General features: G+C 41.9%; 1 protein-coding gene across 2 annotated transcripts; it reads left to right on the forward strand.

Moving 5' to 3' along the window:
- The first annotated feature begins 1213 nt into the window (after positions 1–1213).
- On the forward strand, positions 1214–10671 carry LOC147888834 (uncharacterized). Of its 2 annotated transcripts, none has more exons than XM_087392249.1 (3): positions 1214–1353; positions 9310–9684; positions 9792–10671. In XM_087392249.1, the coding sequence occupies exons 2-3, from the start codon at positions 9358–9360 to the stop codon at positions 10302–10304; spliced, it is 840 nt and encodes a 279-aa protein (XP_087248375.1). In that variant the 5' UTR covers positions 1214–1353; positions 9310–9357; the 3' UTR covers positions 10305–10671. The 2 variants fall into 2 exon arrangements, with proteins under 2 accessions (XP_087248375.1, XP_087248376.1); XM_087392250.1 differs by having other exon boundaries at positions 1282–1440.
- Positions 10672–11808: the final 1137 nt, after the last annotated feature.

Raw genomic sequence — 11808 nt, forward strand, 5'->3', positions numbered from 1 at the left:
ACTGAAAGGCTTGTAAGTGTCACCAATACCAAAGCGAAATGTGGATACACAATTTTTCTTTAGCATACCTTGCACCCAACTCTAATAAAAAATGTGGATACACAATTTTTCCTTAGCATACCTTGCACCCAACTCTAATAAAAAATCTAAGGTGGTTATCATTTAAAGTTAAACCATTTCATAAGAAAAGTTCTTGTTAAGATTCCTCTTTTGGAGGGCTTTCAAGTGAGTGTGCCCATCTTATATAGTTTCAAATTAAATTATAGTCTCTTCCCCTGATGAGAACATTACACACTCGTGTAGCTTACTTCTAACAAGTTCCTCTTTGCAACCTTTTTAGGCTAATTTTTACTCATCTCTTCTAGTAACTTGGATAACTCCTCGGTCACCTCGAGAATTAGGCCTCTCCTAAAGTGGCTTTAATTGAGGCCCACAGACTATATTGCATTTGGCTTCTCAAGAACTAGATAGCTTTATCCAAATTAAGCTTCAACAATGGCCTTCTCCGTTTAGTTGGGTAAAAATTTGCACTTAAATGCCACTATTCAATGCAGTGGAAAATCTAGGGACGTGACAAGTGAAGGGCTTGAAGTGTCACCAATGCCAAAGAGAAGTGTGGATACACAATTTTGCCTTAGCGTCATCTTACACCCAACTCTGATAAAAATTTAAGGTGCTCATCATGTAAATGTTCAACCATTTTGTAAGAAAAATGATTTGAAAGTCCTTGTTAGATCCCTTTCTTGGAGGTTTTTATGGAAAATTTTGATTCCCCATGTTAAATATGATAATGTTTAAATGCCTCACAAAGTCTTTTGATTGAGCTCATGAGCTTGCTACTTTTGTGGGGGGGGAAAAGCAAAAAAAATTGGGGATCACATGCCACCTTGGCATTAAATATCCCATTTCCCACAAAACTATATAAGGCCTAACCAACAAAACTACCAAAATTTCCCATTTCCTGCAAAACTATCACAAATTGTCATTAAAAAAAAATAAAAAATCCCAGGCACCCAACCACCCACGTAGACCCATGGTCCACTACAAGGGGCACATCTACGCGAGATCTACACTAAGAGAGCAGGGCAGCTACTTAGTAGGGAGACGCCCTAGCGCGCGAGCTACACTTAAGCTACTCCTCTAATTGTCATTAATAATTTGAAGGAGTTGTGGACCAAGGCGAGGTACCTCCTAAAACCGAGAGGTTTTACTGAAATTGTCTTGGGAGCAAGAGTAAGAGTAAGAAGGTTAACTTGGTCCTGTAAAGGGTTTTAGGGCATGTGCTTTGTGAAGAAGCGCCATTTTGGTTGTAGCTGTTGGTCTTCTCGGCCTCGTCCACTCTCCCCGTTCCAGGTCTCAACTTACCTCCTCACTCTTTCCATCATCATCAGCTATCACGCCGCATCCATCATTTTGTTCTTGCCTCCTTTTTATATGCAGGTCATCGCTTTCATTCATCCTTTTCAGCCCCACAACCTCCGTAGATTTACGTTAGAGAGCTGTGTTTCATTTCCTTTATGGCTGCTGCTTATCAGTCAGGGCGGGCTAGGCTAACCAACATCCTTGAGTTCTTCCCTCGACCTGAGGTTCGCCTGTAGTACGCCTGGTGCGCTTGAATGCTTCGGGGTGATTCATTTTCGACGTGAAGATTTTTGGTTCGTAGCCACAGATGTGGAGGCTTACAGTGATGTATCGGGAGATTTGCTGTGTACATTTCAACAATCTGGTGTGGTGTTCAGTTCCGCAGCGGATTGTCCATAGGGTTCCGGGATCTCAAAGAATGTGTGCGGTGTCGAGGTTCGCATGAGCAAGCGTAGAGGTTTCATAGTCAGATTTTTGTCTGTAATGTTATTGGCATCGTAGTGGATTTTCTCACGTGCAAGAGAACCCTGGATTAGCTATGACACAAATGGGATTATTTCTAGGTCGAGTTTCCTAACTGAACGTGAAGCTTTGAAAAGCTACAAAGTTTATCGAGTTGTCCAAGATCAATCAAACGACGAATTCACGAATTCGAGCAGTTGATATTGAGGGAGTTTGATACTTGGGTGGATTAATATTGTGAGCTGCTTGTGCATTTTTACTTTTTTCCTCTTCGATTAAAGGGTCTTATATAGCTATGTGTGCTACTAGCCTAGGATTGGTATTAATCTTTGAGAGTCTAATAGGTCCGCAATATGTTCTTTGAGGGAAGTTCAACTTGTCATCAGAGATTAACTCTAACTTGGAACACATGGTAAGATTTTATAGGTCTTACAAGTTGAGTTCACTCAAAACCTGTTTTCACTGATATCGCCAAAGTCATAGCCCAATGCCATAGCTGTAATTTGCGAGGTAAAGGCTTCATGATTTATGTTAAGAAGCCAATAGCCATTTTCATATATTATAGTTTACTTTTGCGTTTACTAAAAGCCATGTGAAATCTTTTAACGCTATTTCAAATGAGTGAGATTACATTAGGTCGAAGAGATTGGCTCCTTATAGCTTGGAGTGCAAACCTCATTATGGAATGGTATTAGGGTAAAGGGGCCAGCAAAGAGGCAGGTGCCTTTAAAATGTCATCAACCCCCCCAATAGGGAGGCAGGTGCCACCCAATGCTCTTCATAGAAAAAGATGATGTGTCAATTCACCATTTTTTGGAGACACTGCATTAGTATAGGCCCTCACCTGACCTAAGCATTGGCCCTCGTAGATTTCTATCGTCCACAATTTTTTGAAAAGTTTTAAAATTAAAATTAGCTCCCTATTACGACCCGATGACAGCAATAGCTTCAAATCTGAATAATGATTTTCGGAAGGCCATTTCCGCCATGGATTAGTGCTAAAAAGTTAGCCCTCCATAGTACCGGCCCTCTTACCCTATTTAGATTCCTCTAGCTACCGGTTGGACTTGGTATGATCCCCTTCTATAATAGTTTTCAAGACCTTGATTAGGAGGATCAATTATCTACATCTAGCTAGGGATTTCATTTTGATCTAATGCGGCTCATTTGATAAAGAATTCATTGAGAGTCTTGGAAATGAATGTACTTAAACTCCTCTATTTTGCATGTTTAATCATTGTAGCTCTCTGAAAGGGTAAAAGTTTGTAGATTTTTTGTGGAGCAAGGTTCGAAGAAAGTTATCTTAACTTGTAGAAAGCAGATTTGTAATATTTTGTGTAGTAACTCTTCAGCACATGCTTTATACCTTAAGAGGACTTATGTTTGACTCACCAAAATTTTGCAAGTCTTTCACTTGCTATCCATGTCTTTGTGCAGCTTAGCTGTCCATAATAATTCAATGAAACCAAGCTTCTGTGCAGCTATGTAAAAGATTTCTTACATTTTGACTCGATTTGCTAAAAGTTCACGAGCCTTAAAAAACCTTTTGAGAGAGGTTGATATTCCATTAGAGCTAATTTGGTCAATGGATGACTCATTGGAGGTGCATAAAGTTTAATGTAGCATGTTCTTGCTTGAAGCTTTTGATTTTACTTGACTCTATGAAAATGTTTGTTTGGAAGATACCAAAGTTGTGAAATGGTTTCACAAGGTTTCAAGCTCTAGACAGGAAAAAAGCTAGAAGCCCAGATGCAAAGGTTTAAGAGCTGAAACATCATTAGTCTTTTTTAATTTTTCTTCGCTAACATCTTAAAATCTTTGTAAAATAGAGAATTGTGGAAGGTTGTATCAACCTTATGAACTTTCTTCTAGATACTTTGTTTTTAATTATTATTTTGTTTGCCCAAGAGACTCCACAGGTCTTTAGAAACCCAGTATAGTTGCTTATGCTTGGGCACTGATGACGACATAAGTGTTGCTTTGCTTGCTAAGTATGTCTTCCTTTGGTTTTCATAAAAGTTTTTGTTTACCTCTTTTTTCTTCTCTTTCATTTTCTCTTTTATTTTGTTAAGGCATTGCTAGGCATTGGTGTTTCTATTGTATTTATTGTATTGCATTTTTTGCAAACTTGTATCTTAATTCAATGATTGATCCTCACGGAGACTTGTTTATTGGTTTGTTAAACGTACTTCAGTTGGGAGGTTCACATGTAGTTGATTTAGTCGAGACCGTACAAATTTAAAGGATTTGCTGTTTGAATGCCCAAATTTCTTTGGGGAAGGAACTTATTATTGTGAGTGGTTTAGCGTATTTGCGCATGGAGCAAAACTTATGAATTTAGTTGCACAATAAGATCTTTTCTTTTTGGGATTGAATTGAAGCTTGTGATTTTGTTGCCCCTTTATTGTAAGGTAGCCACCAAACTAAACTTTTTGAACTAGCGTCTAGTCCACGATTTTATGCATGATTTTTGAAGGTTGAGGAGTGGTAAGTACTTAGTAGTTTTTTAGTAAAAGCTGTTGCTAAAGAGCAGGTGTACAGGGCCTTGTAGTCAGCACTGCAGCAGCTTTACAGGCTGTACAGCTACCCTGCAGACAGGCAGCAGCAGGAACAGGCAGTGACTGCAGGTGCAGGAGGGCACCTGGCAGGTCGGAGCAGTCTGCAGCCAAGCCGGCTATCTGGGAGCAGACCCCCAGACTGAGTTTGTGGTCACAGACTGGTTGGCTTGTTCCAGGGGATTGGAGGGCTACAAAAGCAGCTCCTTGTCTTGTTCAGTACGATCTCCAGCAGTAGCTCTACCTCCAGTTCCTGTAGCAGTCAGCACAGCATCCCCTGCAGCAGCTCCAGCAGCAGCAGTTGCGGTAGCTCCTTCAGCACCAGAGGCAACCACAGGCCATGGACCAGTAGCAGCACTGAGTCATTCAGCAGCAGACCCCATAGCATCTCGAGTGACCCTCTTATGGGGTCAGTTCTCCACGAGCCTTTACAGCAAGCTTCAGTCATGAACAGTTTCATAGCTTTAGTCATGAAAAGTTCCATAGGTTCAGCTTAGCAGTTAAACAGATTCAGCTCACTTCAATGTATGGGGGGAATGCAGAGGCTGAGCTTGCAGTAGACCTTCAGTCTCAAAGAACAGAAAAGGAGGCCCTCTACAAACGTCCTTGCAACATGTAGAATGTATTGGATATCGAAAAAGACAACATGATAGATCAGCGGTGAAATGACAATCAGCAAACCAGAGCAGTGATGGGCAGAGCTGCGGAAAGCTGGAGTGCCAAGCAAAGTGTTGAGGATTTAGACTGGATAGATATTAGAGACAAGCCACAACCAAGATGTGCATGTGGATCTGCAATGTTGGCAGGATATGCACAATTTCTTGCAACTCCTATACATGTTCATTGTGTAGGACTCAGATTCGTGTCCTTTTCAATGAAGCGGCCAGACGGATATTACTAGTGATTGCCAGGTCTCAACATAAAAAATGAAGTTAGTAGTCAGCATAACCATGATGTTCATAGTTCTCTCTCTCTCTCTCTCACACACACACACACACACACACACACACACACACACTTTTTTTTTGGGTAATTCCATGGGCTTGTATTATAAGATTAATATTGTACAAAGAGACTATCCTAAAAGTGGAGAGCCCAAATCAATAACACAAATAAACTATCTCCATGCAGGACCTGTCTAGATCTCCTTCCGTACAAGCATCATAAACAGATTGCCTTAAGGAAGCTCTGAAGAATTCATAGGGCTGATGGAAGTGTTTGTGCAAGTATGCCATATTATGTTCAGTCCAGAAGGTCCATAGAGCCCAAAATCTAATCCAGTGAAGGAGTAGAGAATAAGGTCTCAATGGAGTAGGACATTTGCCAAAAAGCCAAAAAAATTTCCCAAATCTGGTATTTGGGAATCTAAGACATAAGAACCTTGAAATCTTTGCAGTCAAAAGCCTGGAGCATTGACAAAACCATAATAAGTGTGGTACTGTCTCTGCATGTGCTTGGCATCGTAAACAGGTAGCGGTGGCAGTAGCTAGCTTCCTGTTAACCAAAGTAGTTCCAATTGGCAATGTTCCAGTAATGCAACGCCAAAGAAATAGTCTTTGTTTGAGAGGCAGCTTGGCTTTCCATAAAATACTCAAGTTCCTTGACCACCAAGATAGGGGTTTTTGCATATGCCACAAATAATTTGCATGAGTGTGTATCCACGGCATGGGCTGTAGAAGTCTGTATGTTGTCATGGAGGTGAGTTTGCTTATAGGCACAGGGCGCATATTCAGCCCTTTGGGACATAACCTCCAGTTAGCTAACTTGTTATCATGTGAGAACTGGGGAATAGGCAATAAAGGCTGCAGAAGATATTTTATTTTCTTCCAGATAGGCCTACACACACACACACACATTGTATCTGGTTTTTTTCAATCACATAGACCTTGTAGTCTTTTGAAGACATTAATAAACTCTCTCTCTCTCTCTCTCTCTCTCTCTCTCTCTCTCTCCCTCCCAGTCAGCATTCCATGCTTTTGCACTCAGTAGTTAGGACATTTGTAGTGAGACCTTATTCTAGTCATCTTGCTTGTTTCATTGGTTTAAAAAAAGTTTGCCAAGGATAGGTGTTGTCTACTACAGGTATGTAGCATGTGGGGACTTGTTGTGTGGAAATAGATCAATGTGTGTGAACTCAAGCATGAGAGGCACCATAGATCTTCCTAGCTATGGTACATTGCTTTATAAATGCATTGACTACTATAAATAGTACATAAGTGCAAAATCAGCATACAAAATTGAGCTGAGAGTCCCTTAACTGCGATTGTGGGAGATGGAGCTTGCGAATATACAGCATTGGGATGTTGCGAGATGGTGACTGTGCAGCCAGTTGTCATTGCCACCTGTGCTTGGACTTGGTGCATGTGACAAGGTAGCCTCCATGATTTTCCATTCTTTGATCTCAGTGGGAGATCCACCGGATCGAGGTAGCATAGCTAGTGCATGGTGATGATTTGCTCGTGCATGATGATCAGAATCTAGGAGAATAATTTAACCATGAGATGGAGGAAGAGGTGGCTTCAACTCGGGAGAAAGCCTTGTCAACAGTACTTTCACTACCAGCACCTCCTCTCACAAGTATCCTCTCACGGGTAGAGGTTGTCTTAATGACAAGGATCCTTTGAAGTAGTACTTGTCTTAATGACAAGGAAAGCTTTATGTACATAATTTTGCAATTAAATCTGACCAATTATATCGAAAAATGAAAATGGGAAAAAAATTCTATAAATTTTTGAGCAAGTAAATACATTTCTAGAGATGTGATGTGCTTCTTCACAAGCATAAAGGATTTAGGGCACTCTTGAATCATAATGCATCCATGGATCAATGCGACCAAATACCTTGTTTCTGTCGGGGTTGAGCACTCCTGATGTAATGTGTGTAGATCATGAGGGAGGGTCTTTGTTGTGGGTGTGCCCGCCCCTTGTGAGGGTAGTGTAGGGTAGGAACCTAGGCATGAGTGTATGCCAGGGTCTTGTGGTGGATCCAGCCATCTCTGGAGCAGGTCTTGGGCTGTTTAGAGGCTTGACCAGGGCGTTGCGTGTCTGCCAGTAGGTGAGTAGACCTGTGCGGATCTGTACGGGCTATTTTGGTGCTGTTCATGGCCCTTGGTGGCCTGGTTATGTGCCGCAATGGCAGCCCTTGGAGGTGCCTCTTGCAGGCCTTTATAGTGGGTGCTGCAGCCGAGTCTTTGGGACAGCATACCCGACCTGCCTGGTCGGGTTACCAGGTCCCAGCAGTCGACTAGTATGGAGGGGTGAACCGGCTTGCTAGTCGGCCACCTTTGGGAGCTGGGTGGTCCCCTTGAGGCTGCTGGTCGGCTTTTTCAGCAGACCTCCTAGGAGGGTGATGAGCCTATATATAGGGCCCCCCTTTCCATTGTTGTACCGTCTCTCGTTGTGAAGGTTTTACTCAGCGGATAGAAGGCTTTTCCCTGAGATCCCTTGCAGTCTCTCTCCTTCTCTTTTGCAGTTAATTTTGTCCGGAGTGTGTGCTGCCTCTTTTTCTGTTTAGTTTCCGCTGCACCCTCACAGTTTCACGTCTGCAAAGCGCGATGAAATGTTGCAGCTAGAAATGTTTTGGCGAAACTCGTAGACCTACGCAAGACATTTGAAACATTCGGCTCCTTTTTTGCCGCGCATATATCTGCTCCAGCCAGTTGGCTTTGCAACCACCTACCTCTCACAATTCACCTCACCGTCCCTTGCCTCTTAGCCAACATTCCTCTCCGATTTGGTTTTGCAATCTCTCTCTCTCCTTCCTCATCCTTGCTTCTTCCTCTGTGCACATCTATGTACCCTAACTTCTTGCTTCTTCATCCCAAACCTCCTTCCCTTTGCCCTTCTCTCCTATTCCTTCCTTGATCCCATAATCCATTCTTCCCAAGTCCAAGGTTTTGACTCGTGTAAGCTACGATCGACCATGTCCTCAAGTGGTGGAAGCACAAGGGGTAATGTTTGTCAGGACACTATTTTCATAAAGACAGATGACCCATCTCTCACAAAGAAGATGATATGCAAGTTTTGTATCACGACATTGAGTGGATTAGCTCTTTGCGTTTGAGCACACTGTTTTATAGGAGAGAGGCCATGTTACAAAGAGTTGCCATTCCATTCTCAAGGGGATATTCTTGACAAGTTGACACATTGAGATACAGTCAGAGATTGTTCAAGCTAGGGTGTTGATGGAGCAACAAAAAGAGGGCGTAGAGGCAACGATTACATCTCCCATTCAGATATCAAAGATCTGGAGGTTTTGGTGTCTTAGGTTCTTTGGTCTGATTTCAGTTAAGTCTAATTTGTTTCTTCACAAATGCAGGCAACAATCCCATATTTGGGACTTCATAGCATGGATTTCGACCGCTCTATTTGTCTAGCTGGTTGCAGCCCCAATAGCTCCCATCATATTTATTAACCTTGGTCCAGCATCCTTAGTCATCAAAATATTGTCGTTGAACATGATGGTGTTGTGAGATGGAACTAACATTTTGGCTTGCCATGTCGCCAGGGCTACCTTGGCTCTTTGGCTTTGGAAGGCTCCTCGCGCTTTGATTAAATTTCAAGCTTGTTTTATTACTTGTGTTGAACTTTCTAGTACCTGAGTAATGTTCAGTGCAGCCTTCTTACTTTCTCTTGTACTTGTGTGATGCAATCTCCTTGTTTAACAGAGGAAGATCTGCACTGGTTTGATCTATCTGCCCCCTCACGTGTTAGGCTTTCTAGTTCCCTATCAATCTGGGAGGCAAAGTGTGTCATAGTACTTGTGCATCCTAGCTGATTAATGCAAAGTGCTTTTGATTACCACTTAAGCATGACCCCTTACCTTGCAAGACACTTGTAGCAAAGACCATATAATTATGCTCATGTCTGTGTGTGTTGGATCCACATGTCTAAAGATTTTTTCTACTTTGCCTTTTTGGTCATGCTTGCAGGAATTTGAAGATCTTCTATAATTCTTCTTACATCGCTATTTGGTTAAGATGAGGACTGCAGCTGTAATTTGCCCCACATCACAGTTTCTATGTCAGATTTCTGCAATGAAAGCTATGACTTCATTGGCAAGTGACAATGCAAGGCACATTTTGGACCGGAGTGCAAAAGGAGTATTTTTCAGATGGTCAACAAGGTTCCTCTCACCGGCTGGGACACTTAAATTTGACAGGAATTTTGTTGCATATGGAAGGCAAGATTTTCACCCTCTGGTGACAAAGAAGGTTTCATTCGTAACTTCAAGCAGGTTTGAGCAGAATCTTCCTGAGGAAGGTCAAGCAGCAACCCCTCGAACATGGCCGAAGAGGACTTTGTCGGTAAGTAGAATTGGAGCTATTATTGAAGCTTTATTCGGGTAACATCAAAAGCATGTTAGTTCAGAACATAGTGAGGTTGATTTTCTTGTATTGGACTGCTATTGAAGGGTAGTGCAGGACAGGATGCAGAGGATAACATTCCTGATCGCTCAAGCTATGATCGCCCGAGTTACGATCGCTCAAGCTACGAGACAGTACCAAGAAGGCCTGTTAATTTGGAAGCAAGGATGCGCATGAAGGCATACAGAAGAGAAGCCCTTGCGCAAAGGCGTGCTGCTGAGATAGAAGAGCAAGCAAGCCGTGTTGAGGTAGATTTTTCCAAGCTACTGCAAAAGGGGGCACCGAATACTGTTCAAGGTATAATCAGAGAGGTGATGACTGTAGGCTTTTTTGTGACAATGCCCAAGGGCAGCAAGGAAGGCTTCCTCCCAGGGTCAGACCTAGGTATTTCAGGTGGTGCAGTTTATCTGGAGCGAGTCTGGAAGGAAGGACAAGAGATAACTGTTCGAATTGTACCTGCAGAGGGGGCTCGCTATAAACTCACTGTGTTACCCGACAAAGATGAGTTACCAGATGGGACAAGGATTAAGCCAGATGGGACAGTGATACAGAATAGTTGAGAAAGCAGTTGTCAGGGATTATAATGGTTTTGCGACCTTGTCTTGGGACTTCCACCATTGTAATACCAATTTGGATTCCAGTTTTGAGGTAGTTGTGGTTGTTGGGGTATGTGACTTGCATATGTAATGTTAAATTCCTGCGTACCCTTGTTATAAGAGGGACAAGTGACCTTAACATAATTGATGTTTAATATAAGGAGACTTAAAAAACAATAGCACATTTATGTCAGCATCATATAATCTTTAATTTGCCGGAGTGGGAGGTGAAAATGGGCCTTAGGTTTTTAGTTATGTAGGCTTCCTTCGGTTTCAGGGAAAAGCCTTGGCTTCTTTGCTAATGTTGTGATATGGCAGTTATTCAGAGTTTAGGTGTGCTTTGATTTGAATATAACACAAAAGCATTGATGTGGGTTATAGTCTGATTTAGGCATTGTGTTTAGTGTCATCTTTATGTGCACCTCAAATCTTTTACGTTGGCCTTTTAGGGTTCCAAGGAATGGTCTCAGTTTTTGTTAGTCAAAGCATCATTTGGAAATATTGGTAAGGTGTTATGACAAGGGGCTCCACTCCTCAATTTACTCCCCGTCCCTAATCAATGTGTTTTACCCTCCCTCTCCTCCCTTTTCATGAAATCATTCCTAAGTAGGGTTTTGGTTGCTTTGCCTCCTTGTTACAATAGTGCTTAATGTAATGTAGACCAAGCAAACTTGCAATGAGCTTTGAAACACATACAAAGTAACTTTAAATTGTTTTTATTTGATCTATGAGTGGAAAACACGAGTCACAAAGAGAGTTAAGCTTGTAACGAGTGTTTAAGTTGAATGTATGCGTTATTGACTATTGTCATTGGGATTATTGAAAAAGCCATCGTTCCTCGTAAACAACTATTGTCATTGGGATTATTGAAAAAGCCATCGTTCCTCGTAAACAACACATTGTGATGTGAACCATAGCTTGGAAGTTGTCCTTAGACAGTGGAATAACTATGAGATGACACCTTGCAAACAAGGAATTGGTCCAAAAGGAGAGACCTAGATCCAAGTTCCAAACTCCAAAAGTAGAGAGACTATGGGGAAGGAGCAAGGCGGCCTCCCTGATGTGTCCAAACATTAGAAGACCCCAAGAATGCCAACATCGTACAGAATACTTCAAAGGAGGTTACAAAGGTTGAGAGTTTTGGAACATGATAACAATGAACTATGATCTCGTGGGTCAAGTTAAAATAATTGAGCCAAGATCACATAGGTTGGCAATCTAAATGGAGATGGAGATGGAGATGGAGATGGATTTGAAGCAATTTGATTCGAGAGCGATGTGGCATAAGGTCATAGGGACCATATGGATTTTCTAAGGTCAAATATCGGCTTGAAAATATATGGTTCTACATGGATGGAAGGGTTGATTGTTGACAAGACCTTTGCTCATAGCTCAATTAGAGACGATGTTGTGATCGCAATTGCAACCCATTCATGATGTCCAATAACTTTGTGGATGTCATGTCAGC

The sequence above is a fragment of the Dipteris shenzhenensis genome, chromosome 21 (genome assembly GCF_047967505.1).
Source record: "Dipteris shenzhenensis isolate YYH24624 ecotype China chromosome 21, Dip_SZ_1.0, whole genome shotgun sequence".
Classification (NCBI taxonomy): domain Eukaryota; kingdom Viridiplantae; phylum Streptophyta; class Polypodiopsida; order Gleicheniales; family Dipteridaceae; genus Dipteris; species Dipteris shenzhenensis.